We start from the raw sequence: 23,281 nt of genomic DNA, 5'->3' as shown, positions 1-23,281 counted from the left end.
TGTCACGTTTTCTTTGGTTGAGACGCTGACCGCTAACAAGGTGAAATAGGAAATTTCACGCGGCCTCGCGCGGACAATTTTTTAGCTCAAAAAATGTAGAATTTATTCAATAAGAATGGCCTATGTCACAATCGATTTCGACGATCTCGAGTTCTTCGAGAAGTGCGGAGGGGGTGCGTTTGGTTCTGTGTACAGGGCAAGGTGGAAGTCGCAAGACAAAGAGGTGGCGGTGAAGAAGCTACTCAGCTTGGGGAAAGAGGCAAGTTTACCAGACTTTTTCATGAATCAGATGTTGAAACGTGATAGTGCAGTGTACGTGATTAAATGTGCTTAGATGGAGAACTTAAAATATTGAACTGGCAAACTTTAAAGACATAATCTGTTGTTGCGGTTCTTGATTTTAACGTTAAACGGTTTGTTTTGAAACCCGACGAATCTCTAGCTGGTTCTTTCTCGCATCGGTCCATCGAGTCTGCTCAGGAACATGTGAGGATCGAACTAAGGTCTGATGTCTTATCTCAGATGTTCATTTAACAGAACAACCATTTTATGATTTTTTTTTTTTTTTTTAATCGAAGTGAAAACACTGCACAATATTAAGAAAAGCCGTACCAACGCTACAAATCGCCTGAAAGTCATCTGTTAATTGTCGTTAGATTCTCAGTTTATGTGTCTCCATGGCGTTGTTGAGTGGCTAATACTGTCTTGAAATTTAATCAAACAATATCAATTCAATCTGTGAGAAACTCCGGACATGTAATTTAGTGAATCGAATACGAGGTAATTCGAATGCGCGAGTACGAAGCTTAAGTCGCTGTTCAACACTGCATTTAGATGGTTCTCACGTGATGTTTCAGTCAACTAGCGTTGTTTGCAAACACACAAAAATATAAATCCAATTACATATTCACTGAGTGATTTACTATTTCGTTTAAATAATTTAGATGTATGGTGTACTAATAATTATGAATGAATGAAAACTTTATTAACGTGGCAGTGTATAGTATTACATAGATTAGCTAATTAGGGACACCTAACTAAAGTCAATAGCTAATAACTATAGTTAACAAAAATCAGAAAATAAATGTTGAAGTTGATAAATACTTATTTACAGCATAATAATTAATACTATGAAATAATATAATATATTTTTGTTCATGATTTACATAGTTTGCAGCAACTGCTATTGTTGTCAATGAGGTCTGAAAGGTCACTTTTTCTTATTCTCATCTTGAATGTTGTGAGGGTATTACCTTTCTGCTATGACAAACGTTTTAGAGTACAAATTTCTTACATGTGTTTGAGAGTGAAAGTAATGGGTCTGTATCAGACCATGTTTACGCTTACTGTAGTTCCATGTGACTGTACACTACGAAACCATGGCAGATTAAATATACATGTAGCAAACTTGTAGATTACAGTATGGCAAGAAATTTTGTATTTATTTATCAAGAAAAGTAATTTGTATTAAGTTGTTACAATCATGTAAAATAATTGAGATGTGAAGTAGGTACAGTAACTGCATGGGTACTTACATGTAGGTATGTGCAACATAAGAATTAAAGATGATTTCCAGTCCGTGCTGCACATTCTCGAGAATTTGCTTACGTTTTTGTTTTGTTTCATGTAAGATATCACAGAATGTAAACATTTTGCAACTACTTACATGAAGTAAATTCAAAGTTTCAAAACAACCACTATTATGGATGCAAAGCGGTAGAAACTTTATGCGTGCTTCGTTATTTCCTATATCACTTGATGAAACAACTTCACAGCTGTAAAAATCAATGAAGCTGTTGGAAAAAGAATTTGAAAGGCCTCAAGATAAGGTACAGTATGTGGGTTGTAATGAATAACGTTGATTCACATTCCAGCGAGCGAGCCGTTATAATGTTAAATAATAAACATTAGGGTGCTGAGGCTGTACATTACAGACTGGAAATCATCTTTAATTTTGAAAATGCCTGTAAGTAATTTATTTTTCATTTATGTATGGAGCTGCTTATTTGTTTATCATAGAAAGGGTAAAATATTCCACAGGTACAGACCATAACCCCTAACTGTAGAGGTTTCATTTTCAATATCAGTAAGCTGTTACTGTATATTAATTTTGCTATTAATTGAATTGATTGCTAAACCAACGATTACATGTATCCAAAGTAACTACATGTAGGTACTGTAATCATGTCCTTGATCACCAAAATGCCCTTTGTCTAGACAATTACCATTCAATAAATTATACTTTATATTACAATTTAATGTCCTGAAAATTACAAAATGTATCCACTAGTGTACACACCTGTAATCCCATAAACCTTCTCTTCTGTTTTGATAGGCAAGCATTCTGAGCATGCTCAGTCACAAGCATATCATCAAGTTTTTTGGAGCAGTCAACTCAAAGCCAAACTTCTGCCTTGTTACAGGTGAGTACAAGTGGCATGCAGTGTACTATATTTAAGAAATAGAAAACATCTACCATGTTTCTATCGAGTTATAGAAACATGAGTGGAGAACAAGAAATGCTTTGGGAACATGAGCCGACAGGCAAGTGTTTCCCCACCTTTTTAGAGTTCAATCAGTTACTGTAATTACTTATTAAATGTATGTGTAATAATATTATTATTAATGATGATTATCATGTAACGTTTATTGACATTGTATAATTTCAGAATATGCTGCTAATGGATGTCTTTATGATCACCTTGCAAACAATAAGCTCAATTTTGAGCAAATTCTAAGATGGTCCACAGAGATCGCACTTGGTAAGCAAGTTATTTTCAAATAGTGTGCATGTATCCGATTCTAAATTAGATATACTACCCAGCTGGGAGAACCATTTTTACTGACTCCCCTCCCACAAAAATAAACCCCTTTTTGGCCTATGCACTCCTTTATAGACACTGCTGATGACTACACATGCATGTACAGTATGTAGGACAAGAGTAATCAGAAAAATCAGAATCATGCTTTTGACCATTAAAAATGGAGACATTTTTAATCAAAACTGAAGTGAATAAGCAACAAAATACATAATAATAATAATAATAATAATAATAATAATAATTTATTAATTTATATTGCACTTTTTAAAATACATGTACACTGATCAAATGTATGCATGCATGATAACGTAGTCAGAGTCTAACTTCCAATAACAGACACCAGTCTCATAGACAGCCACTTACATGTATCTGTAGTAGACCAGCCCTCTTCATTATTTTTTGTTACAAATTTCATGTTGCAATTTACTTTGCCTGACACCAGCACAATAAATCACATACTCATGTGCAAATTACATGTACTAACTAAAGTATTTAACAGTACAGAAAATTATGTTGAACAGGGAGCTGAGAGGGCTAATTAAAGCAATATTTCAATGGCTCAAAAAGATGTGGAATTTAGATCTATGACCAGATTATTACACCTGTTTTCAGTGTAACATGCTTAGCTGACACCTTTCAGTCATCTTTCGACATGTATGTAAATGGCTGAAAGACCATTTAACTGTGAAACTTGCAATTTTTCTGGTTATTAGGGGAAGAAATGATAAATAGAGGATAATTACTGACCTCAAATGGCAGAAGAAAATTGTGGACTTTGCATGTTTCCCAATTTACGGGATAAATCAAACAATTTGAGTGTAGTCAATCAGCTCTCAATAGTGACTTTTGGTAGAATTGGGCCGCTAGTACTGCTTTTAATATTCAAAAGATGTAAACATATTCAAAACAGTTGATTTACATGTATCTAAAATTGACTCTTATTCTGATGTCTGCAAATCAATTCATCTCTCATGACTAAATGTCAAGTTCAACCATAAAGAAACTTGTGCATTGTGCTTACATTTTAGGCCAGGTTACTTAACACATTGAGAGATGGCATGTCAAAAGATGTCGCCTATGCACATAACACTGAAAGAGGGTGTAAATGACCTATGACTTTTTTGTTCTTATTCAAGGAATCAATTATCTCCACCATGAAGCTCCAGTGAAAGTAATTCACAGAGATCTGAAGTCCAAAAATGGTAAATGCAACATCTGTTCTTAGATAAAATGGGTTTTTTTCTTATGATTACTAAAAGGGGTTATTAAAATTTAAGCATTGACACTTCATGCAATGCTTTTGTGCAGCTGACTTCATTCTTAAATCTTATTAAACTGACTTGCTTTGGTTTCCTTTTACAGTTGTGATTTGCTCTAACCTAACAATCAAAGTAAGTACCAAAATATTAGTTTAAAGTAAGAGCCATTGTTGGCATTCAGTAAGCTTACTGTATATACTTTTATTATATGGCTAGCTCCATGAGCTGGCAAGATGAATCAAATCCTCTGCTGTGATTGGCTACCCAAGCGGACAAGATGGAGCTACCTTGCCCGCTCAGGACTACCCGCTGTGTCCCACAAGGAAAATTTCCCCAAAAGCCATATAATAAATCCTTTATTGACCAAGCTTGTTCGGTCAAGATGGCTGGATATTGGCCTCGTTCTTTTTTTGCGAGTTTATGGACCTCGACTCTGTCTTGGTCAATAAACACACAAAAAAAAGAACTTGACCAATACCCAGCCATTTTGACCTCACACTTCAGACTTGGTCAATAACCCATATATAATAATGTTTTAGTAAGGTTGGTCCAACCAATTTAATCCAAACACAGGTAAAATGTACATGTAAGCATTCAAATCAGTGTTTTGTTTTGGAATGTAATTAAATGTAGTTTACTTCTTTTTTTTCTTACAGATTTGTGACTTTGGTACATCAAGATTCCTTAACAATACGACTAAAATGTCCCTGGTGGGAACCTATCCTTGGATGGCTCCTGAGGTGATAACCTTAATTTGAAATATGTTTGCACACACTGCAGACCTACAATACTTACTGCCAATTCAAACATTAAAAAGAATGTTTGACATTGAATGTGTGTCAACTTACCGGGTAACAATAATACAGTATATGCTGTTTACTTCATGCAGGTACTCTAGTTGGTTACTAGAAACTCTTATTTGATAATTATTATGTTACATCTTAACATTGTTTGATCTTGCTGATAAGTAGTTTAAGATGCAGGGCACATGTACATGGACATGTGTTTATTATTAGTATAATATTGTTTTCTTTCTTGGGCAATTTATCTGTTTCATTGTGTGGTTATTTATTAACCACACACTGTAAAACTTTGTTTTAATTTCCAGTGTGATGTTACATGTATTTGAAAAATCTTTTTATTATTGTGTTCTATTAAGGTGGATTGCTAGTCTTGATTCAAACTATTTCACTTTTTGTTCTGCAGGTGATCCAAAGCTTACCTATCTCTGAGGCCTGTGACACTTTTTCATATGCTGTGGTGAGCTGAAGAATGATCATGTGTTGAACTGTTTCTACTGTTTCTGCAGGATCAAACAGTTTTATGAAACATATGGTAACATTTTGTTGAACTTCAGGTCTTGTGGGAGATGCTAACCCAAGAAGTACCATTTAAAGGACTTCTTGGTGTCCAAGTTGCATGGTTGGTTGTGGTTGAGGGAGAGGTAAATATTCACAAACTGCTAGTGATGTGGCAATCATGAATCGATTATAGTAAAAAATAAACCGAAAAATTAAACTGTCTTGACAATCAATTATCATTGTTGCATAACTTATTATTGCATAACCTCTCTTTCCTAAGTATCATTGATCAATGTTAATAATTAGTTTACACACATGTGCATGAAAATATGTACATTTTGTAGGTACTGCAATGTCTGTGGCTTACTTATCTTTCAGAGGTTGACTATTCCAAGCACTTGCCCTGAAAGGTTTGCAAAGCTCATGAGTGAATGCTGGCTCGCAGAACCAAAGGTTAGTATTTAATTAAGTGTATTGTAGCTGAGAAAGTTAATTTTACATGGGGTGCTTCCATTATGCCAAAGATTCCGGAAATTTTGGTCGGAAGTCAAATGGAATGGTCTGTTTTAGTTTCTTCTAACTGGAATATTCAGGATCACCTCTGGAGGTGGTCCACTTATTTCAGTCCAAATATTCCGACTGAAATTTGCCGTTCCATTTTTGACAAACCGGTTGATTGCCCTACTTCTCTTCACTTATGTAGGGAATTCGGAAAGGAATAAAAATTGATAGGAGCAATTCCTCTTGGTTGGCCCGGTTTGATTGGAAAATGTGGTTCCATTTTCCTTGGGTATTCCCACTGTTCTCTGACCGGTCGGTTTGCCATTATGGAAAGCACCCAATTGTATTTTCAGATGTCAGAAGAGCAAGACAGTGTACAATTTTTGGCAGTTGTCAAGACATCAGTAAGTTGTATTTTTTTTTCCTTTGACAGGAACGTCCAGATTTTACGGAAATCCTGACCATACTGAAATCAATGAATGGAGATGGTGGGTGCAACTAGTACTCTCTGATAGATATTTAAAAGTATTGTTCCATTTATTTAGACATGTGATATTAACAATGGAATGTCAATGAAGTAGGAAATCAGTCTTCTTTGTGTACTTCAGTCAGTAATTGTTAGACATGGAACACAAGTCATGTAATTTAGCAGCACAATATCTGACAGTACATTTTCACACACATGGGATGAGTGGTGTGTGTTTTTCCTTTCCCTCCCCCTCCCCAGTTACTCCTCTTTCAGCCTAACACCCACTCCCTAGGACACCTTTTCATCTCTCCCCAAGCCTCTTCCAAGTTTGAAACCAAGATGGTGCTCACTTGGTCAAAATGCGCTCGATTGCTCGCCAAAATATGCCTGCATTGCAGGCTATCTGTAGAAAGTATTTTTAACTATATGATGCCAATTTCTCGAGTTGTACATGGTACACAGAAGGGCATGGTTAGTACATGTACCTCACAAGTGCGTGAAATGTCCATGAAATTCGAATGTAACTTTTGAACCATTTTGTGGTGCACAATATGCATCTGTAGATGTCTAGCTTTACGTGAACATGTAATTGACTGTCCCTTTTCTTCAGATTTTTTCTGTAAATATATCAACCTTAAATGATTTTACTCATAGTTTGATCATACATCTGAAGGTACCACATGTAGTAGTTGAAAAAGAACTGACAATAGACAACATGCTCATGTATTGTTTCATAGAGATTCGAGACTGTCAGACCAGCCAAGTTAATTAATTAAGACTCTTTTTGCCAATAAATATACAAATTTATTTTTCTTTACAACCAACAGTATCACATCAGAGCTGACCAGATAGTTTTGAGGAGCAAACACATAACTGTACACGTTACATACAGACTGTAACTAAGCCAGGGACGTCATTGCAAAACTGTGTGACCAGATGAATTCAATAACCAGGCTTACATGTAACACCAACCACTGACAAACAACTTTTCCCTCGTCTCTGAATGTGACTCCACTCAGGTTGCCAACACATCAGTCACCAACAACAGTTCTTGTCAGACCAACCCTACCTTGATGAACACAGAAAACAAACTACTGATGCTTAATCAATTTGCCTCTGTCAATACTAAAGTTCAAGATTGTTTGCTAATTAACTTCACAAACAGACATTTACGATGAACTCTTCCTCTGCCAATTCATGGCACAATCATGAACAATTTGTAAATTTCCTTTTCAGCGTCTTTGCAGCGGGAAACAGACTCTTTCATCCAACAGAAAATGGAATGGAGGTGAGACATTAGTTTTGTTTGCGGTAAAATAAAATCATGTACTCAAATACTACATTGTACCTACAAGTGACCAATATGAAGTTAACTTCAAGTTAGAAATTGAATCAAACTGTTTTAGTTTGTCCTTCGAACTACTACGCTAACTGCTCAAACCAGTTAACAAAAGGAGCAACATCAAATAAGGCCTGTCACTGTGATACTTTTGACTTCAAGGTTGCTCAAAGCATCTGACAGATCATTATATGTATGCCACTTTTCTTCCAGTAATGAAATTGAAGCTACCTTAAACAGACTTAAGAAGTTAGAAAAGGATCTGACAGTCAAAGAGAAGGAATTACGTGAGGTACGATTATCACTTAAGCCCCAGAGTTTTCTTTTTTAATCGCACTTTAAGGTCTGAATTTTGAGATCTCCATTGGATTTCTTTGTCCCATGCTTCTGGCAACTGAATTAACATCTTTTTCGTGGATTTCGTTAACCGGGGTTTGAATTACTCTACCATTATCTTTCTTTCCCCATTGCCGCACAGGATTTGCTATTATCTTGAAATACTACTCAGTACATGTATTGTTCTTTTCTAGAGAGAAATACGTATTCTTGAAAGAGAGAAGGAAATAACTGAGCTACAGTCACTTTCAAAGGTAAAATTATTTCAGTTGTTTAAATACAATGTATCTTTCCCATAGCCAATTAAACTCCAGTTGACAAGTATCCAATATTATTTTTCCTCATTCTAGTACAAGAAAGCTTACAGGAAGGTTAACAAGTTTACAATATCAGTACCTACCCTTCTATGGGGGAGACCTTTTATGTATTATGTACACTCTTGGATGGAGTGAAAACAAAAAAAAAAAATGAAACCTCCACCCCCACCGCCTTCCCCTGAATCAATAATAGCTATTGATGAATTCATGCTCAAACCAAAATGTGCCTTTTTGTTTCCATCATTGAAATGGGTGGCAGGAGGGGTGGTCTTAATTTTTCATTTCAGTTGTCCATGATTGCAGTCCTGAGTGGACGGAATTAAGACAAGACAGTAATGAAACCCCCCTTTCTCTGAAGCAATGATGATTTCATGCTCAAACCAAATCGCACTATTTTTTCTCCACCTTTTAAATGAGGGGAGGAGCAGTCTCATTTTTTTTTCATTTCAGTTGTCCAAGATTGTAGATTTAGGAAATATTTTGCAGTCAAGGTAACTGCTTAGTATATGTACATGTTATTCACCCGTGAATGCATTTTCCCATTCTTGATAATTTCATTTCAGGTTCTGGACAAACATGATGTAAATGCTTGGTCAGAGAGCGACGTGGTAAATTCTTCTTGAAAAGTTCATTCATTTTACATGTACAGTATCTCAACTTTGGTTACTGTTTCATGCACTTATATGTTATATTGCAACATGTTTACAAATGCATTTCATTTCTGCAGTGTTTGTGGCTGCAGCAAGTTGCACAGAATAGTAAGTGATAGTTCGTCATCATTTTGCTAGTTTGTCAAAGTAACTATTAGTTATTACTTTATGGATAGTGGCTGCATGCGAATGTGTTTACACCTTTAAAGGATTTATTAAGTCTTATTGTGAGTGAATGAAAGCTGCTGACATCTTGCCATTTTAAAGGTTCTGGGAAACGTTGTGTTTTATAAAGGCAGCAATGACGGTCATTTTGTATGATGTTAATCTCTCTACAACATTTTGTTTTTTTCTCCTCTGAAACTTCTGGAACAATACAGTGCTCTTTTTTCTGTATATGTGTAGAACTTTATATAATTTCAGCATGTAAATCACAGCCCAAGCCAAAAATAGTCACATTTTTTGGTTAGGATATATTTTTTTCAGAACATTTTCCATCCCAACACCATTTCGTATCATATTTTATCCTTCAGGTTCTAAATGCAGTATTAGTGGACTGTGCTTGGAAAATCTACAGTGTAGTCAAGAACTCGAGTTGTATACTCTAATAAAAATCTAATGAATTGTTAGTGTTAGGTACACGACCAATACGCTGTATCTGTTGAAGTCACAAAACATACCACACAGCAGTACCTTCTTGTTCATTGGATTCAGCGCTACATTACATGTATTTGACAAAGTTCATGTGCTGTACTGTTTTTAAGTAATGTTTTTCTGGTGCTTTGTCTCACTGCATGCAGGTGGCCACAAGGATTTGATTATGTATGTACCTCTGTTCCAGGATAATCACATCACTGGTCGAAGGTTTGTAACACATATATTTGAATAGATACATGTACTTGTATATATACTGCTACAAATCTGGTGCTGGCGCTCTATGAAAGAAATGACTAATGGAAAATTGTTACTTTTGTGGTTACATTTGTTTGGAGAAAGTCTGTCCTACAGAATGGTAAAAGCAAATGCCACAATGTCGGGAGGTATTGTATGTAGTGGTATTTGTCATTGTTTGATCGAAGTTCCCCTGGTCTCAGTGCGACAGAAGGAAAAGTCTTGGATATTCGTATTCATGCTCTCTCGCGCTATCGCAATAAAGCACTGTAAACTGCCAGAAAGTAACGGAAAGCTACCACCACCCATAATGCTTATCGGGACTGTTGCAAAATCCTTTTGCACTTCTGTAGGACAACTTTCGTGAAACAAGCTGTATATTTGACACATTCATGGTCAGTAAGTTGAGTAGTGGGTGTTATGGTCATAATAAAAGTCAACACCTACGCAGTCATGTGTATCAGCCAGTCAACAAGTTAATGAGACAGCTGATCAGTCATTTGGTTTTAGTCAGTTGGTAAGCTGGCCAGCCTGTTGGACGGTGGGTTGTCAGTCAATCAATTGGCTGGTCAGTCATAGGTGGGTCAGCTGACTGACTGACTGACTGATTGATTGAATGATTGATTGATTGATTGATTGATTGATTGATTGATTGATTGATTGATTGGTGAGTCAGTCAGTCAGTCAGTCAGTTGGTGGGTGCATCGGGTGACCAGTCAGTTAGTGGGTGGATCAGTTTATTGTTTGGTCAGTCAGTGAGTGGGTCAGTTGGTCAGTCAGTCATTTATTCTTCAGTCAGTGAGTCATTCAGTCAGTTATTCATTCAGTCAGTCATTCAGTCAGTCAGTCAGTCAGTCAGTCAGTCATTCAGTCATTCAGTCATTCAGTCATTCAGTCATTCAGTCATTCAGTCATTCAGTCATTCAGTCAGTCAGTCAGTCAGTCAGTCAATCATTCATTCAGTCAGTCAGTCAGTCAGTCAGTCAGTCATTCAGTCAGTCAGTCAGTCAGTCTGTCCGTCAGTCAGTCAGTCAGTCAGTCATTCAGTCATTCAGTCAGTCAGTCAGTCAGTCAGTTGATGGGTTGGTTGACAGTCACCAGTCCATGCATCATTTAACCAGTACATATAAATCATTCTGTCCATAAGTCAGGAGGAATATTGTCTTTGGTAGCTTGTTATTTAACACAAATACAACGTGATTGCAGTTTGGCAGTTTGCTATAATAGTGGTATTTTTGCTGTAAGTTTGTTTCCTTGTTAAGAACTGCTTGTTTTCATTTCAAATCAGAGACAGTGGTAGTAAAAGGACGTGTTAGAAAGCAGATCGAAACGAGGAAGGTTGGTTAGATACAGGCAGAATATGCTAATATTTCAGTTATCAACGAAGAGGATTTGTGCATGCATCAGTATTAAATTAAAATCTTTAAAATCTGTTATGGAAGACAGTGCAACATGGCCATCTGTGAAGTTTTCTTTTAGTTTACCTTTTGGGAAGGGAGGAAGGACAGAATAGGGAGAAGGAAGAAATGACCCCAAAAAAGTTGGGAGGAGGGAGAAAAGGGAATAATGGGATTAGGGAGAACTGGATGAACCTAGAAGGGGAGATAATTTCATGGAATATTTAAAGTAAAGCGAAGGAAAAAAATGGTTCAAAAAGTGGGGAGAAGGGAGATTCCCCCCCCCCCCCCTATTTCTCCCCCTTTTTGGGGGAAATGCCAGTATAGTGCTGAAGATTTTTTAGGTTTAGTTTAACAAATAAATAGGTACAATGAAGGTCTTCTGCCAGTTGTTGATACGTGCTGTACAGTTCTTTACGGGAGAACTTTATTTAAACAAGTTTAGCGCACCGTCAAGTTACGTTTATTAGTTCCCTTAGTGTGAACTCTCCGTTTTAAGAGCCGCCTTGAAAAAGTCCAGAGAAACAGACCCGCTCGAGTGCCAAATTCATTTTTTTGGTTAGAATGAGAGCCTTTGTCGTATCCAGATAGAGAACGATTACTAGATTGTACGTTAATTCATCTTACAGCATTGACAACTGAATCAAACGTAATTGTGTATATTTGGATTACTACCGACTCATCGCGCTTTTGCTACACAGACTTGTTCTGCTAACAGAGGATAATTTGAAAGCACTGGGCGTGGAATCCTTAGGACACAGGATTGAATTAATGGTAATTACACTGTAATTCTCTGTTGCAGCTTGTCTGTTTGTTTGTGTTATTTTATTTTATTTTATTTTATTTTATTATTATTATTATTATTATTATTATTATTATTATTATTACTATTTTGCCATTTATAGATATACTTGCGAAATATTAACGTGTTTAAGGCAAGGAAACCCAGGGAAGCTAATAAGGCTTAAGTAAAGGACTAAGTTAAAGATACCTAAGACTTAGCAAAAGAATAAAAATGCTGCCAACGGCACACAAAGTGACCATAATTTAGACTAAAAAGTAGTTAAGCAAAGCTAAACGCGGAGTTGCGCAAAAGCAAAGGGAGACACAAAAAAATAGAAAAGCAAAAACGAAAAAAGCACACACAAGCACACTAAGAGAGGTAAAATTAAAATATACTTATATCAAGAATGATGACTTACATTTAGAGGTGAACACAGCAATACTGGAGGCATTTTAAATTCAAGTGCTGAGGGAATTAAATAATTTGGGGCCTTGAAAACGGAATGATGATGTATTGATTGTACAATGTGCCCGATCAGAGTGGGTGAAAAAGCTTCAATTTCAAGTTTTAAGTGTAAACTTGTAGCAGTCGCTTGTTTGTGGTGAAACAAACTGTTCTTCAAATTGAATAAAGGCACTAAGTAACGAGTGAGCGAACTAAATGCCTTTAATTTGGTTTGCTTTCACAGGAACAAATTGGACATCTGAGGTCTGAGAGTGAATCGATGATGCATTTTCCACCGCTGCAATCTAAGGTGCCGTATGACGAGAACTGTTGGAACTGTTTACGGAGGGAGGGAGGAAGGAAGGGGGGGCGGGGTGTAATCGGGCGAAATTCAATTTTTCCACCTCCCCGTTGCGTGCCGTGTAAAGAAATGTAAATCAATCAATCAATCAATTAACGTTTATTGTACACTATTCACAGAACTAATTTACATCAGTATTACAAAATAAACAGGAGAAGAGAAATATAACTATGTTGCACATGTTATGGAAAGAATGAAAAAATATGTGCGTGGTAACCAGAGTAGCTATTCTCTTTCGAGCTGGTTACCACCATGTTAAGGTTTGCAAATGTGGAGAACGAAAATACATTACGCAGCAATGCATTACTGAAAATACATTACTGAAAATACATTGCAGAAATACAAGCGACTATTGCGTTGGTTCACGAGTACTTTTTCCAGCTGGTGAGAATGACATTGCGTTGCTATTTCCTCTTTTTGTATCAGGATGGCTGTTCTTTGATCAATGGTAATCCGACGAATCAACAGCAGCAGCAACAACAACAGCAGTTAACTCTTATCTTGATGTTCGGGAATCATTGTAGAATGGGACAATCAACACAGGTAAAGAAAGATTGTTAGGCTGTCCCTCAGACTATTATTTCGGGAGTTATTATTTTGAAAATGATGTTCTAAACATTGAAACGTCGGACAACTGAAATTTTAATATTTCTACTGCAGTTTATTTCAAGCATAAATTGTTACTTCCTTTGCTCGTTGAAAGACGAGGGAAGGTGGCGAATATAATTTTTACAATGAAAAGTTGCAGGAAGCGACAGTTATCCACTAATTGAGGAAGTGTGCAGCTTCAGCACTGCCCTCGTCATCAGAACAAATAAATAGTGGATGATTTTCATATAACAATGTATACCTCTCGAATTGATTTTTTTCATATCGTTCAGCAGGAGCACAAGTGGAAGATGTTCTTGGAAATCGATGGCGATGAAACGGCCTTGCTTCTGGTGAAGGTGCTGTTCACTGATTTTGTTTGTTTAAAACTTGTTAGTGGCAAAGTCATGTTAATTTTGGTTTTGGTCTGCAGAGCGTAACCTTCTTCATCAAGTCAACCAGTGAGGTCCAAACAATTAATCAGGTGCGGTTCTTTAGAGTTTGAATTTCTGTTTGTCAAAGTATCGGCTCTCTGTACTACAAAAAAGGTAGTACTTTGACGTTGTTTCATTACACCATACATATTTCCGTCAGTTGGACGTTATTCCTTTCTTAAGGTGGTAGATTTTACTGCTAAAAGTCGTATTTTCAAATGTCTGTAGCTCTGTTGCTAGATGTTAGTCGCTCAATTTGATGTTTCTGTTGCCTTGCAGCCTCCTTATGTAATGGACCGCTGGAGGAATAGTACTGCGGGCGCACCTCCTGTGGTCGAGTGCATAGTGAATTATGAGGTACACTGTTGTAAACACAGAAACCTATTTTACATGTACGTCTGTTCTAGTAATGACGGAAATAGTAAATCAAGTATGGAGACTATTGCATTCTTCAGATCTGTTTCGGAAAGATGTTCTCTTTGAAAGAAATGCAGCTCATTTATTAATACCTTTTTAATTATGTATCATCCATGCAGTAGTAGCTTTTACATTTGATAATTAATTTGAAAAGGAAGCCCGTGGTCCTGAAAGCAAACAAAGAGATTGACTCATTTCTGTTTTCTTTCTCAGGGTGATGTGAAGAAGCCAAAGAGTACAAAACATCTTCACACAGTTGTACTCCAGGAGACTGGGTCAACGGTTACAAAAACTGTCCAGTTAACATTGAAGCAGTCTGCGGTTTCCAGCGCAGCTGCCAGAATGAACAACCGCCTGGAGACGCCTTCATCACAATCTCCCACCCCTCCCGGCTCGCCAAGCGTTCTCAAAGTAAGTGCCAACCGCTACTCTACCCACCCCTGTGAGGTCAGGCTTGACCTTGACATAATATTTTTGCCCACTGACAATGCAGTGCAACGGCTTTTCAGCCTTAACTTCCTATGTGCCAACTCAATTTTACGCCTATTTCTTGGTCTTGTTCTCAGGCCTCGGGTTCAAGACGCTCTTCCTTCTCCAATCCCCCGCAACCGCTATTGAACGCGGTTCGTAGCAAGCAGGAGAATTTCACGAGTGCATTCCCGGTGACGTGGGCTCAGAGAGTAGCCTTCAGTACTCCCACTGGCCCCTCAAAAAGTCCTCAGAAGAGTCCGTCAAGATTGGTCCCTTCCGCTGGACCCTCTCCGGTACGGAGCCCAACTAATAGCTCTCCTTGGAGCGCCTCCAGCAGCTCGCAGTCTAACAGAGGTAGCTATCTATTTATTTCATTAATTATTTGCCACAAAATAATAATAATAATAATAATAATAATAATAATAATAATAATAATAATAATAATAATAATAATAATAATAATAATAATCCAGAGATGTGCATTGTTGGGGTCGGCAAGAATTCTTAGAAAGGTGCTGGAGATGTAGAAAGAAGAGAAAAAGCAAACAAGGGGTGTTTCTTGGCTTCCCTAGGCAACTTGTTGTTGCCCGGAGCCAATGACGAAACCAGCTTCAATATCATCAATAGCTGTGCGAATCTTTAATAATAATAATAATAATAATAATAATAATAATAATAATAATAATAATAATAATAATAATAATAATAATAATAATAATAATAATAATAATAATAACAAGCCGAGTCTGGGGCATGAGAACGGAAACGATACCAGTTATCATTGGAGCACTTGGAGCTATCAAAAAGGGACTAGAAACTTTTCTTGGAAGAATTCCCGGCCAAATAAGCATCAGTGAACTACAAAAGATAACCTTGCTAGGTACAGCACACATTTTGAGGAGGGTGCTATGAAGCTAAAAACTGGCTATCTCCTAGTGCCCCAGGACCATGGTCTGGTCTCGACCCTAAGGACTCTAAGCAAACATTACGTGAGGACGATAATAATAATAATAATAATAATAATAATAATAATAATAATAATAATAATAATAAAATTACACACTTACAGTAGTCAAGCGTGAGGTAGAAGGTCGCCTAAATGAAATTAATACACTGGAACTAAAAGAGGTCTCGTAAATCTTTACCTTATCTCTTTGATTTACATGGTGTACATTTAAACAGGATTACCATCAACAGAAATTGCTCATTACTAGTAGTTTATTAAGATTGATAACTGCTGAAAATCCTTTTGTAGAGGTTTGATGTGTAGTTTTGGTCAATTATATTAACGATAGCAGGTGATTACAAATTAATTGAAGATATTTTGGTCGCTCGGTCGCTCGGTTGGTCATCTGTCTGTCAGGTTGTTTGTTTTGTTTTGTTTCTCTGAAAGTGCTTTTCGTTGCTGAGCGTGTACTTAGTGGCTACTTGTGACAGTTCATGATAGTAAAGAGTGGTTTATCAGAATGATTTGCTTGTTCATTTGCAGCTTATCCGCCGAACTGGGATGCAAGCTGGATCTCTGACAGCAGTCCCAAGCCTCGCTCATCTACTTTTCCCCTTGAATCCACTCAAGGTCCTGGGAAAGAGTCAAGATCGAATCAACAACAGCAGCGATCGAGAGGGAGGGGAGGCAGGTGCAGAGGTGCGAGTGGAGGACGCTATTGGGAGCAGAACTATCAACGCAGTGTCAGCGACTCAAAATATGCTGCAAGAAGCCCGCATTTTCAGGACAATGAAGGAATAAAACATCGTACAGCCACTAGCGAAGGAGCAGTGCCGCCTGCCTATAGAAAAATCAGCGATTCCTCAAGAAATCGCGCACAGCGAGGTAAAACTCGCGCTGTGGATGACGATGGAGAAAAAGGTGACGCGAAAAATAGTGAAGAGTCGACGTCCAGCAGAGGTGACAGTGCAAGTACGCAAAGTAGCAGTGACCGCACCGCGGACTGGTGCACTGTAACACACAGGAAGACTCATTCACAGAGAACTGAAAGCGCAGATTCACGAACAAGCGACCAAAGAACGTTTGATCAGTCACGCGATAAGCGAACCTTCGGTGAGGGGAGGGGCGGAAGGGGCGGCCATCATGGTAGGGGCAATCGGGGTCGAGGCGACCGGGGTCGGGGCGATCGGGGTCGGGGCCGGGGCCGGGGCCGGAGCAGTGGTGGCCCCGGGGGACGTGGAAGGGGTGGAAGGGGGTAGAATTAATCACATGCCAAGAGCGACTCATGTCTTGGTCACCCGCTTACGACGAAGCAAGTGGTTATTGAATCCATTGTTTTTATAGAGGAATTGTTTGCTAGAAAGAAACGGCAATGGCCTCAGATCGAATCCCAGAGAAGCGGCGCATAGAAAAGACGTGTTGTTGCTTTCCTCCTATGATAATATGATCCCAGGCTAATTTAATGTATTCAGTCTCAATTGTCAAACTCTTGGGAAAGAAAGTTATTCTCGGTCGTTTGCTATTTTTAAGGCAATTAAACAAAAAATACTAACAGGGAATTAATTTAAAAATAATACGAAATAAATCTTTGATATCCACACATTTTCTCTTACATTCCATCACGCGTTTCATATCTTCATTTTTATTCATCATCTTGGTACCTTTTGCTACACAACACATCATTTCATTATTGAGAATACATCCAGAGTTACACAGTCGTCCAACGTAATAATGTTGTGAAACACTGATCCAGTACAGTAAAATGAATAGTAATTATTTTTTCCAGAATTTAATTGATAAGAACAACAATAAATTTTGAAATATTCCATTTAATTTCGTTTCTGTGATGTTAGCTTTGTAAATTTATGACTCGTTGCACTCCCAGCAACATCGGATTAGTACTTGTTGTTGTTGTTGTTTTCTGCCATTTTAATCACACCCTCCATTTGCAAGCAGTGGCCCCGCCCCCCTTATTTAGGGTAAGAAAAAAAGAAATCACAGAAGTAAGAAAAGCCAGTAGGGCAAGCAAAACAAATCCGGGCCACCCCCCCCCCCCCCCCTTATCCCCCACCTCGACCCCTTAGCTCAAGGTCTGGATCCGCCACTGGCCAGTACTATTGGGAAGCCCCCTCCACACTGCGCCGGAAGAATTTGAAAACGGAGTTTTCGCTGTGAAAACGAATCAAATGTGTTCAGTCCACACTACGCCGGAGTAATTTAAAAACGCAACAATCACCGGTCTATTTTGGATTTGTGTGTGGGGAAAACACGGACAGGGAAATCACGTGATTTTCGTGACTACATCGTTGTTGAAAAGCTCCGTTTTCAAATTTTTTTTCCGTCCACACCAAAACTAAAACACGGTGTTTTCAAATTTCTCCGGCGTGGAGTGGACGGGGCTGAAGTCGTGTGCCCTCTCGATAACATGGTACTACAGAGGCATCAATCATAGTTACTAGAGGGGGATGGTACGTTATGAAGCCCGGCAAACATCAAAGGAGCAAACAAAGAAGTCAAGATTTATGTCGGAAGGTCCACGACCGCTCACAATCTTGTGTTTTGCGTTCATACACTTTGCATGAGTTACGTAACCAACACGTTTCTGTTGGTTAGTTCCTCGGTCAGAAGTAAACAACTATTGTGTTTTGTGCACGGTCAAGGCCAAAAAAGAGAACAAAAACATACAACAAAGACCTTTGTCGAGTTTCAGAACCATTCTCCTCTGTTAACTATGCATCAATCAAGTCATGCAAGCACACTTGTTGAAGTAAATTGCCGCACGAAGTACAGTACAAGATGGAATAGTCCTCAGTAAACTCTCGCGAGTTGACAAGTGGATTCCATTTGTCCTGTGCTAGACCCCAGTTACTTTATTTTGCTGTTGTTGATGTTGTTTTTGTTGTTGCTGTTGAGGTGACTGAGGGTGTGATAGTACCGAGGGCTCTGGGGTCAAGAATGTATTTGACCAGGCGTTTAGATGATATCAAAACTTGCTAAGAACTAAAACGGCTGAATGAGGTGGCCGTTTTCAACACGGTTTGAAGTCTTTTGTCATTTTGAGAGTACAGACTAACCTGTGGCACCAACCTACGATTAGGCGGGGTTTTTTGTTTTTGTTTTTGGGCGAACGCCCTGCTGGGAAAAAAGAGTGCCTCAGTCGCATGTTAAGTACAGACTCACGGCGAAATCGCACCTTATTGAGCGTCATGTGAAAATCACAGTAAACATAAGCGGCTGCTCTGCTAATGTAAAATGCAACAAAACCAACGTCACAATATTTCCTGAAAGGATAAAAAACAAGAGGCTTCATGGCAAACGAATCGAAACATAATGAAGGGGTCAATGTTGCAGTGAATAGCTGTTATTGCAGTTGAGTCTGCGTTCATATATTCTTTCGTTTTAAAAGGCATGCAAACGAAGCGAAAGGGTCAATACAATCCAGAATTGACCCTTTCGCCTCGTTTGTGTGTTAAGCCGCTGATAACTGCAATAACAGCTATTGTGAATTGTCAAAAAAGCACCCTCTCCCCACCCCCCTCCACGCCCACAAAAAGAGCGAACAAACTAACAAAACAAATGGAAAGGAAGATTCTTGTACACACCCAAGAGATTATGATCCATATTCTCTGGACACACCCAAGACAATTTAGCCTCGTGATCGATGATGGTCACTCTGTTTAGTAACACCCGCTGTACGTCTACCAATTTCTAACTTCAAATTCTAATTTTAAAACAACATCAAATCTTCAAAATTTCCTATTTCCATAAATTTTACTAATCCTTTGAGAAAACTATTTATCCCCAAGTATACCCAAAAATCATCCAAAAATTTACAAAACAGCCCAAAACGTAGCTATGTGAAATGAGCAGAGAGATTTTTCACTGCTTGAAACGTGAACGAGATATCTGCATTCAAACCATAATACCCAGCAAAAATATGGCCTTCATGTTAACCCCCGCCTTAAATCCATCAGCGCTTTGCATCGTGAATTTCTTTAAAGGTTATAGTTTTGAGTAAACATAATTAGTTTTAGGGGAGCCCTGGTATTAGGCTTGGCTAAATCTAAATACATTTCACCTCTTACTAAAAAGTGGCATCGTTATTCGTTAGATGTCCTGAAAAAGTTCTCAGGTCAGTATTTGAGGCCGGTGGTGGGGGTATGGGGGCGGGGGCTGGAGAAGAAGGGACAGACCTATCTGGGATAGCGTACAGAAATCAGGCCGTCTTGGTCTACAGTAATGTATAATTTACCGTAGATAAAGATTCGATTTAATTAGCGCCCTGGGCGTTTAATTACTTTTAGTTCCTCAAGGGAGGACGCTTATTGGAGACAGAGCGCTTATTCGGGACAGAGCTCGAGGGCTTATGTCTTTTATGAGCATTTCGAAACAGCCGAATGTTCCAAGCAAAATTTCAATACGGTATTTATTAAAAAATGAACAATAACAGAAATATGGCTGGCCATTCGTTTCAAAATTACGACAGGGTATACGCGGGTTTTTCTGCCACGTATACTTGTTTACATACGTTACGTATGGGCTTTAAGCTCATATATACGACCATTTAGATCGCGTATATACGCATTTTTAAAGGGCCACATATTTGCGTAAATTCAAGCGCGGGGATATGCGAAATAAATGCCCAAATATACGCGTGCTACAAGGACCCATATATACGCGTGCTAAAATGCGCGTATCTGCGGGTCTCGTGAATCACTTCGTATATGCCAGCACGAAATGTGCCTTTTAAGAGAATGTCTGTTCGTGTATGATAGCAATGAAAATTACTTTAACTAGAAATCGTCAATATGGTGGCAGTGGTGAAATGCCTTGTGTTGGTTTATCTGCTATTTAATGTTTGTTACTGCAGCTCCCCCAGTGACTGAACTTCTAGAAACAGTTATGCGTCTTTTGAATGACTGTTCAAGATTTTATCCTCACGGTAATCGTAACATGGCAGAGAATTTGATCGTTCGTCGTGAAGTTGCTTTGGATTCTGTTCACCGTTTAGGACAGAGGTGCCCAAGCGAATGCTGAGAGAATTCTGCCTCTTGAATTGCTGGTGAGACAAATTCAATACTTACTACATAGACGGGAGATGTTTGCAGCTAAGTTTTGAACTTGAGTAATCTCAAACTACACAAAGTATAAGCAGTGGAAAACATTTTTATAGAGAAAAACTTATATTTGGGTTAACTTTTAATCCTGGGTTAGCGTTAACCGGCTTTCGAACAACTCGGCCCTGATGATTCGAGAAATAAGACTAAAGTGGGTTTTACAATTCTGGTATCAGTATCATGCTGGGTCATTTGCGAAGTAGAAATACGTATGTTCAGCGTCAGCGTGTAAGGGAAAGTTTTTTTCAAACTGACCCAGCAGGGTCTGATTTGGGGTGGTTCAATACCATCACAAGGCATGTTGACAGCGTCCGGGGACCTAATTCCTTCTGGCACATTGATGGACTTCACTGCCTTATCAGTTGGAGGTTCGTAATACTTGGTGGTTTTGACAGGGCTTTAGACTTTAAGTTGTGCAACAAACAATTCTGCTGCGACTGGGCTCGCTCTATTCTTAGCTGCTGTACAAAGTTATGGATTGCCCTCTAGAGTGTGTTCAGACGAAGGGGATGAAAATTTAGAGGTAGGAAGAGCTATGCCATGGCACAGGGGATTTAATAGGGGAAGCAAAATTGCTGGGTTGTCTGTACACAACCAGTGAATTGAGCTTCTCTGGAGAGAAGTCTTTATTTAAGTTGGTCAGCTCTACTACACTCTGTTCTACCAGATGGAAGAAAATGGCATCCTGGAATCAACCAGCATAATCGATCTGTTCTGTTTGTATTACATATTTCTTTCCAGAATTAACAACCAGTTAAACCTCCTAGTTGAGGCATGGAATAACCATGCTGTACGCACAACCAATATGGGTGAACGCAGTGATTTTACAAGATATATGTAATACTGGAAATACTAGCTGTCAGGGATGCATTTGATGATAACACCCAACCAGATGAGTTATCAGGTGAAGACCCAATAGGACTTACACTAAAATCACATTCTGTTTCCTAAAACTCCCCTTGAGGTATTGATATATCATAGGCTGGAGGACCCACTCTTCCATTAGAAGCTGATACAGTTGGCAAAGCCCTAATGGAATACACGGAGGTGCATGAAACTGCTCTTAATGCAAACATTTCCCATCTAGGTAGTAAATACTACATTTGTCTCACCAGCGATTCTAGAGGCCCTATCTTCTCAGCATTTGCCTTGGTACCTCTGTCCAATGAGTCAACTAAAGGATTAGCCTGCGTAGCTTGGCGGTGTAGCAATTTTTTAAGCAATTTGAGTGCGAGCGCACAAAGCGACAAAACCGCGAAAACCAGCAAGAACCCCCCAGGCTCCTCCTCCTTAAATTATGTACCTGCCAGCTATTGTATGACCACTTAATTGATGAAAAACCGTCTAATTACACCTTATCTCTGGTATCTGAGCAACGTAACTACACTACTCGTAGTGCATCCTCACAACACTCAAATCCCGGTTTCGCCAGAATAAATATAAGGAAATTTTGCCCCACTGTTATTGGATGTTACTTTTGGAATGACCTTCCTTTATCTATACGTAACTTAGCAACTAGAAAACGTTTTAAAACAGCACTCTACCAGTATTATTTTGCTCAGTATTAATTAATTCATACCTCTTCCTCTCCTATGTCAAGTTAACTTTTTCATCCTAATTATTATTGTTATCTAAACAAGGGCATCTAATTAGCTTGCTATATTTTTGCCTTTTTCCATTTCTCTTCTTCTACTTGTTTACTTTATATTTATCATTGTAATTTTAGAATGGACTAAATAAAAAAACAAATAAACAAAAACAAAACAAACAAAACAGGCTCCTCGTGCTACGCCGCATTTGGCGCTCGTTATCACGGCCTCGTCGTTTTCTTAGCGTTAGGATAAAATCTTAAACAGTCATTCAAAAGACGCATAACTGTTTCTAGAAGTTCATTCACTGGAGAGCTGCAGTAATAAACATTAAATAGCAGATAGACCAACACAAGGCATTTTACCACTGCCGCCATTTTTACGATTTCTAGTTAAAGTAATTTTCATTGTTATCATACACGAATAGACATTCTCTTAAAAGGCACATTTCGTGCTGGCATATACAACGTGATTTACGAGACCCGCATATACGCGCACTTTAGCACGCGTATATATGGGTCCTTGTAGGACGCGTATATTTGGGCATTTATTTCGCATATCCCCGCGCTTGAATTTACGCAAATATGTGGCCCTTTAAAAATGCGTATATACGCGATCTAAATGGTCGTATATATGAGCTTAAAGCCCATACGCAACGTATGTAAACAAGTATACGCGGCAGAAAAACCCGCGTATACCCTGTCGTAATTTTGAAACGAATGGCCAACCATACAGAAACTGCAACAGTAACAAATATACAGCGAACGAGGAACGGGGAACGGGAAACCGGGAACGGGAGTCTGGGAAAGAGTGTACAGCGGTAACCCGAGTGAAAATTCAACATGGCG

General features: G+C 38.5%; 1 protein-coding gene across 2 annotated transcripts; it reads left to right on the top strand.

The window, feature by feature from the left end:
• On the top strand, positions 1-17,560 carry LOC145487210 (mitogen-activated protein kinase kinase kinase 20-like). Of its 2 annotated transcripts, none has more exons than XM_081465935.1 (25): positions 1-259; positions 2,336-2,423; positions 2,670-2,762; positions 3,959-4,024; positions 4,185-4,213; positions 4,738-4,821; positions 5,288-5,341; positions 5,439-5,525; positions 5,761-5,835; positions 6,317-6,371; positions 7,589-7,640; positions 7,905-7,983; positions 8,222-8,281; positions 8,908-8,952; positions 9,072-9,102; positions 9,795-9,858; positions 11,984-12,056; positions 12,755-12,820; positions 13,298-13,414; positions 13,756-13,818; positions 13,893-13,943; positions 14,173-14,250; positions 14,524-14,721; positions 14,877-15,135; positions 16,271-17,560. In XM_081465935.1, exons 1-25 carry the CDS (start codon positions 116-118, stop codon positions 16,984-16,986), a joined length of 2,727 nt encoding a protein of 908 aa, XP_081322061.1. In that variant the 5' UTR covers positions 1-115; the 3' UTR covers positions 16,987-17,560. The 2 variants fall into 2 exon arrangements, with proteins under 2 accessions (XP_081322061.1, XP_081322060.1); XM_081465934.1 differs by having other exon boundaries at positions 13,753-13,818.
• Positions 17,561-23,281: the final 5,721 nt, after the last annotated feature.

Source organism: Orbicella franksi, chromosome 5 (assembly GCF_964199315.1).
Source record: "Orbicella franksi chromosome 5, jaOrbFran1.1, whole genome shotgun sequence".
Classification (NCBI taxonomy): domain Eukaryota; kingdom Metazoa; phylum Cnidaria; class Anthozoa; order Scleractinia; family Merulinidae; genus Orbicella; species Orbicella franksi.
Note: the sequence above shows the minus strand (reverse complement) of the source record. Positions and strands in the feature narration are given on the sequence as shown.

Bases quoted from the DNA above. Each gene is read 5' to 3' on its own strand.
- LOC145487210 (XM_081465934.1), top strand. From the start codon at position 116: ATGGCCTATGTCACAATCGATTTCGACGATCTCGAGTTCTTCGAGAAG. The intron at 12,821-13,297 runs GTGCCGTATGAC...TTTTTGTATCAG, and splicing joins TTCCACCGCTGCAATCTAAG to GATGGCTGTTCTTTGATCAA. The intron at 14,251-14,523 runs GTACACTGTTGT...TTTCTTTCTCAG, and splicing joins AGTGCATAGTGAATTATGAG to GGTGATGTGAAGAAGCCAAA.